The following is a 7,283-nucleotide window of genomic DNA, read 5'->3' as shown; positions in this document are numbered from 1 at the left end:
TTGAGGCAGTTCTGAAGGCAAAAGGGGGTCCAACCCGTTACTAGCATGGGGTACCTAATAAAGTGCCCGGTGAGTGTAGTTTCAATTTTTATTTACAGGGCAAAGTCCGGCTAATGAGCAGCCAGTCCTTTTCGGGTTTAGTAAATAAAGTGTTTGACCAATGGATGACCCCCAGATCCCCCGGCTCTAATGCCCACCCCTTTGTTGCAAACAAACCTACGCCCTTGGATAGAATAATGTCCTGAAATACTACTTACTCTGAGAAGTCAGTCACGTTGTCTGACAGTGTAATTACAGTAGTGAGTTCTAAATATCATTCTTTTTGCTTTGCTGGCCCATGGCCTGGCCTAAGTGGGTGAGCACAGAAGAGCCCATTTAAAAACATGCTTGTGCAAGACTCCTCCTCATCACAGCACTCAGCAAAGTGCTGCTCTGTCAACAGCCAGACGGATATGTCTCTACAGCTCTCTCTTCTCTGTACTGCTGTATTTCTCTTTCTTTAATTGCATCTGCTTTGTCTTTGGCTTAACATTTAGTTGTAATTAATTTGCAGAGAATATGACTACATGTGGAAGAAATTCTGACAGAGTGATGAATCACTACTAGGAGACAGTGACTGACAACTTGCGTCCATCAATTGATCCAATTCAGGTTATCAGGGCTACTCTAATAAGGAACATTAGTATCGGACTCCAAGCTTGCCACAAGGACTCTTTGCAGGAAGCACTGATGCACTGCTTGAAAATATGGCAAGGGGAAAAATCTAAAATACATTTTTCTAGAGCCTAAATGGTGGTTAAAACTTCATTACTAGATATGATAAATTTGTCTTTATTAACAGGTTATGTACCGCAGTCGTTTAAAGTAGCTATGATAAAACTTCTTCTGAAAAAACACATCCTCAATCCTGAGGTCTTAGCCAACTATAGACCCTATATATCGTATCTTCCCTTTCTCTGCAAGATCCTTGAGAAAGGTACTAATCAGTTGTGATTTTCTACATAGCACAGGGATGGCACTGGTGAAACTTGCCAACGACCTTCTAATGGCGTTTTTCCACTGCTGGTAACAGCTCGACTCGCCTCGACTCACCTCTACTCGACTCAAAGCATTCTACGTCCGTTTTCCATTGCAAAATGAGTAACGCTTCAGCGTGGCTGGTCACCATAGCTACGCGTGATGATGTAATTTTCAACGCGACTCACAACAGCAAGTTGGCTAATTGCCACAGCCAGAAGAAATGTTTTGTTTCAAAAGAAGCTGAAGGAAGGGAAAAAAAATCACAGCTGAATAAAAATCTGGAGTTTGGGAATACCGGCGGAGTTCAGACGTCAACATGACTTTTTTTCGCCGACACAAAAGGATAAGTTAAGTTTCCTGGTTTTGCATGTGTTAGGGGCCCCCGTCAGTATTTACCATAGGCTAGCGTTATATAAAGTACATGAACTTTAGCAACCACGATTACACACCAACATGTGTGCTGTGTACTGTTTGTGTTTCAGAGCATTCACGCTTTGCAAAATCGCCGCCGCAGACCGTCTGGTGGGCGATGTCTGACCAGTGAGATCTCTGGTTGTGACCTGCTGGGCTTCGTATAATCTTTGAGAGTCATGGAGAGACTTATGACAACGACTGAGATGCATCTGGGCCAGCAGAGCCGGGGGGGACACTGTCACAGGTTGCAGAGGAAGAAGACCAGGATGTACAAGAGGGTTTGATGCGCTACTTGAAAAGCTAAATAAAAACTTTTCTTTGATAATTTGTCTTCTTTTTTTTTTAAGTAACAGTGTGCAATATTGGAAACAACATAAAGCCCCTAATAGCCCTTAATATCGAACAGTTGAAAAGTGAGAATAGTGCAGAGAGTAGATAATCGGTCAGTGTCTGGCTAGATTTTTTTTTAAATGTCGCGTTTGTTCTGGACACACACTCCGCACTCTTGTTTGCTAAAAACGCAGTGATCCGACCAACCAGCAGTCTGGAGGTTTCCACGTCACCTTTTGGTATCGCCTCAGCTCGCTTGGAACCTCAACTGATATAGTACTAAAAAAAAGTACCTGGTAGCAGGTCCCAGGGACTATTTTTTTGTAATGGAAAACCAAAAAAGGCGAGTCGAGTAGATACCACGCAGTGGGAAACCGCCATAACTGCTTCAGATAAAAGGACTTGTCTCCCTACTTGTTTTGCTAGATCTTAGTACTGCATTCAACACCATTGACCATACCATCCTGTTACAGAGACTGGAACATTTAATGTTAATGATAAATGCTCCAGATCCGCTAAACTTAACCATGGCTTTCCACAAGGCTCAGGTACTGGACCAATTTTATTCTCCTTACATGTGCTTCCTCTAGGCAATATTATTAGGAAACACTCAATTATCTTTCATTGTTATGTGGATGAAACCCGGTTATACCTAACAATCAAGCCAAAAGAAACCAGTCAGTTAGCTAAACTTCAAGCATGAATTAAAAGATATAAAATCATGAATGACCTACAATTTTCTGATGTTAAACCCATCAAAACTGAATGCATTGTGTTTGGCCCTAAACACCTCCAAACCTCATTATCTAAAGATATAGCTACCCTGGATGGAATTGCCTTACCGTCCAGTACTACTGTTAGAAATCTAGGAGTTATTTTATGTCAGGATATATCCTTAAACACCCATATAAAATAAACCTCAAGAACATCCTTTTTTCATCTTTGTAACATTGCCAAAATTAGGAACATCCTGTCTCAAAACAATGCTGAAAAATTAGTCCATGCATTTGTTACTTCCAGGCTGGACTACTGTAATTCCTTATTATCAGGATGCTCAAATATGTCCCTTAAGACTCTCCAGCTGATCCAGAATGCTGCAGTGCGTGTTCTGACAAGAACTAAGAAAAGAGATCATACTTCTCTTCTTTTCAGCATCGGCTTCCTGTAAAATCCAGGACTGAATTTAAAATCCTTCTCCTGACCTACAAAGCTCTAAATGGTCAAGCACCGTCATATCTTGAAGAGCTCATAGTACCTCACTGTCCCACGAGAGCACTGCGCTCCGAGTATTCAGAGTTACTTGTGGTTCCTAGAGTTTCTAAAAGTAGAACGGGAGCAAGAGCCTTCAGCTATCAGGCTATGGAATCAGCTTCCGGTCTGGGTTTGGGAGGCGACACCACCACCACATTTAAGCGTAAACTTAAAACTCTTCTCTTTGATAAACCTTATAGTTAGGGAGTGAGGAGATGCAGCGTCCGCCTAGCCCAGCCCACTTGCTTCTCTTAATGGTCGTCAGATTCCTCTACCATATAATCAATAATATAATCAAACTAGAGGGAGACAAGGCAGTACAGCCTGATCCAGCAGGGGAGAGTTCTAACCCGACCAGGCTCCATCTCTTTACCATGTCTCTCTTAATTACGATGTAATAGTTTTAGACTGCTGGGGGACTTCCTTTGACACACTGAGCTCCTCTCTCCTCCCTCTTTCCATTTGTGTGCATCCGTGTCCCAGAAAAGCTTGTTACTAACAGAGTTCTGGGAAGTTATTCCCCGGAGTCCTTATGTTCTTTTCCGCCCAGAATGTTTCCTTAGATCATGGAGGCCCCAAAATCATGGTTGCAGCTGTTGCCATGGTCCTGCTACACGTCCTGCAATGCCTGATTACATCCCACTACGCTCTGTGTTGTCCTGCTATGTCCTGCTGTGCCTTGTAATGCAGTGCCCTGTTATGCCATGAACTACTAAAATCTACTATTTCAAGTCACTGTTGCATTATCTTTTATTGTGACTGTTTTTCATTACACCCCCATCCGGCAACGTCAGACACCGCCTACCAAGAGCCTGGGTCTGTCCAAGGTTTCTCCCTAAAGGAGCTTTTCCTCGCCGATGTCAAACTAAATGCTTGCTCTGGGGGGGAATTACTAGAATTGTTGGGTCCTTGTAAATTAGTGTCTCCAGATAACACTTGTTATGAATTGAGACTATAAATAAAATTGAATTGAATTAAATGCAGTTAATGAAGTTTGTTGATCAGCATGCAATAATATAGGTTCATACATAGTAAAACTGTCATTTACATAACAATTGATATGGTTGATTGATTCAGAGGGAGTTTGAAGGATTATTTAGAAAACACAGTTTACAGTTTACGTTATTACAGTACATATTTACAGTGATGCAACAAGTTCATTGTTTCTACTTTGCCCTTAAAGAGGCTATATGTAACTTTCACTTTGTGTTGATTCTAGTGGCCCAAAGTGATAATGTTTCTACCACACCGGCTGTCGAAAAGGTCTTTTCTTTACAATGCTGTATTGCCTACTGTAGATTACAGAGTTAGTTTTACCGGGAGCATGTATAGTCACAATGAATGTTTTGCTCAGGCAGAAAACCATTCATTTACAATAAGAGAATAAGTTACAGAAAAATTAGTTGCATTTCAAGTGTTGCATATGGTAATAAGCCTACTTAGGATGCCTCCTGAGCTGAACCGGGTATCACTGTCACTGGGTCACAAGCCAGAGTATCAAGAGATTGTTGTACCCCACGGTGGGTGCGGAGGGGCGAAAAAAAAAAAACCAGTTAGATTAATTAACTGTACTGTCCCGCAGTACTTGTCCTGGTAGGCTATTGCAGTATATTTAACGTTTTTGACCTAATTATTTTGCACTGAAATGCCACTCGTCTGTCGGCTCTGACAGCGCTGCACCATTTTTTTCCCTATAAAACGATTATCAGACTATGAAATATGCCAATTCTGATATGTTCATATAGCCTGCTCAAAACAGACAGTGTAACCCAATGCAGACAGGTTAGCTTACCGTTTTTAGGTGATACGCCATCTTTGTAGTCGAGCTGCGATATGCAAACTGTTACTTGCAAACTTTGCAATCAACTTTTTTCCCGTTATCTATTTTTTTAAAATGCTGCCACACTGGCAATGTCTTTGACATGGTAGAGGAGGACTGACTGGAAATTAAACACTCACAATTACATAAATATTCAGCAAACCACCAAACCAAGGCTTTCTAGTTCTTTCTTCAATCTGTCTCCAGTTGGTTGGGCTAATCAAAAAAAAAGTGAAAATAAAGGGGGTGTTCTGAAGACAGACTGTTACCTGTGAAACTGGGGTGCTCTGAAAACACCCCCATTAGCAATTTGTGCTTTCCACCCATAGACCGTAACGGTCTATGCTTCCACCTGATGAAATAACATGACAAAAAAAATCAACCAATCAGAATTTTGGTCGAGCCAGAACGTATCGACCAATAAATCAACTAGTCAAGTGGGAGATTACAGCCCTACTTTACGCAACTACAGCGGGACAAGGGAGAAGAAAATAGTAAGTTAACACAAACACAGACTAAAAGAAATAAAACGTATTACACATAACGTAATACAATTATGCCTATATAAAGAAATCTACTGCTACCTTTAAACTTGCTCAAAAAGCTGGACACGCTAACACAGGCTTACCAGTGTAACAAAGAAATCTGTAACCCGCCAGAATGTGTTACTGTAGCACTGTCTACCTGCCGTAAATCGCTCTGTGATTTTGCGGGGGGAACCCTCGCAGAGGCTATAAAAACTATACAGTACATATAGTATGTCAGTCTTGTTTGTTGTTAGAGATCATTTAAGATCATTTTATGAATGATAAAGCTTCAGGAACATTAACAAGTTACATGTAGTAAAGTGCACATACACTTTAACATTTATGTGCACAATATTACTTTTGTGATATTTGGGGAAAATGTGACTGTGCACCTAGATACAGTTTTTGACCTTACTCTTGCTCTTTTTATAAATCTTAAAAATAGATATTTCTCTGTACTAATCTTGTGTAAAAGGGAATACTTCAACTTTTACAGAGTGGTCTTGTGAATGTATTTGGTGCGGATTAAGACAAAGGGATTCAGTAGAGCGTCGAGCTGCGGCTTCATTCAGTGGAAACCTACCGGAGAGGTATGACATCACAGCATCCCACTGAAGGTGACAGCAGTCGGGATGCTATGGAGGCATTTGAGATGTGCATGTATTGGATGTCTGCATGCAGTGTGTTTGGGATGTGTGTCAGCCTTTTTCTAAATGCGACCTTCACAGAGAGCGGTCTCAGGTGCTCCACAAAGATGCAGGTGTGAGAAGAGCCAATCATTTATTGCAATAGCGCCAGATCACGCTGCCCATTTTACAGTGAGAGGGAATGACCAAACAAGGCAAACACCTACTCCACTGCAGGTTTTCAAAAACATCATGCTCATAATATGCAGAAAGTCTATTTCTCATGTCGCTTTCTTTCATTCAGAATGAGGACTATTATTTTGTATAAAAACAATTCCAACACATCAGAAGTGCTCTTTAAATCAATCTGTGAGCCATTCAAAATTGTTAGCGATGTGGATTTCACTTCAAATCAATATTCAGGCAGTAATGGCAGAAATGGAAATCACGCAAGTGCATGTCATCGGCTCATCAGAGAGTGGGGGGAGGGAGAGAAGACAAGCAGTGAGGAAAGAGGAAGGAGAGATAGAAAACCATGGTTACAAGATGAGGATGGGGGGGGGATGATGCACAGCAAGGACCTCATAGAGGCCAGGGCTGGGAGAATGAAAAGCAGGATGTTAGGTAAAATGAGAAAGGCAGATTACCTGCAGTAGAGGTGCTGCTGTTGTTATGGCTCGGTGTGTAGGAGGGATCTTCTCAGACGAGGAAGAATCTGTGCCTAAGCCTCCCGAAAGCCAAACATATGAGCCGCAGCCGTCACACTTATTCCAGGAGGAAAGAGAAAAATACAGAATCAGGGAGGTGAAGACTGCAGCGTGCTTTGAGTTCTGGTCTGTGTCCCTTCCCACACCCGCTAGCCCACAGCCGCCCGACTCCGTCCTCCCACAGCTCGTTGTTTTCCAATCAATAGGCAGCCAACACAGCTCGCACAGAGCCTGCGCAGTGCCCAGCCTCTGACGACAGCAGCTCCCCCCCTCCCTTTCCTCCATCACTATCCTCCCTTTCTGCCTTTGTCCCAGCCTCCTGCCTCCCTCCATGCAGTAATTCCCCAATATTCATGAGGACAGAAGGGGGTGGAGTAGGAGGTATGGGGGAAGGAGATGTTTCTGTAAGGTAGCATATTGTCTACCTTGTACATTAAATTACATCCCCAGCTTTCCTCCTATTGTCTACTCTACCCTTTTGCCACACATCTGAGCAGACTGACATATAAGAGAGAATGGATTGTTTTGAGCCTGTATATGTTTGCAGAAAAACTGCAAGTTGATGAAAAACCACACTATACAGTGTTAA

General features: G+C 42.2%; 1 protein-coding gene across 2 annotated transcripts in view; it reads right to left on the bottom strand.

Annotated features, from left to right (window-relative positions):
* The window catches only part of fez1 (fasciculation and elongation protein zeta 1 (zygin I)), a 22,506-nt gene extending 15,522 nt beyond the window's left edge, over nucleotides 1-6,984 (bottom strand). Inside the window, exon 1 of one of the 2 annotated variants that reach the window (XM_034889649.1) lies at nucleotides 6,635-6,984. In XM_034889649.1, the coding sequence (XP_034745540.1) occupies nucleotides 6,635-6,979 (345 nt within the window). In that variant the 5' untranslated portion in view covers nucleotides 6,980-6,984. The remainder of the gene's footprint in view (nucleotides 1-6,634) is intronic. The other variant, XM_034889650.1, reaches the window with a different exon arrangement.
* Between the last annotated feature and the right edge of the window lie 299 nt (nucleotides 6,985-7,283).

The sequence above is a fragment of the Etheostoma cragini genome, chromosome 13 (assembly GCF_013103735.1).
Source record: "Etheostoma cragini isolate CJK2018 chromosome 13, CSU_Ecrag_1.0, whole genome shotgun sequence".
In the NCBI taxonomy this organism is placed as follows: domain Eukaryota; kingdom Metazoa; phylum Chordata; class Actinopteri; order Perciformes; family Percidae; genus Etheostoma; species Etheostoma cragini.
The sequence above is the reverse complement of the archived record's forward strand: the minus strand, read 5'-3'. Positions and strand labels throughout refer to the sequence as shown.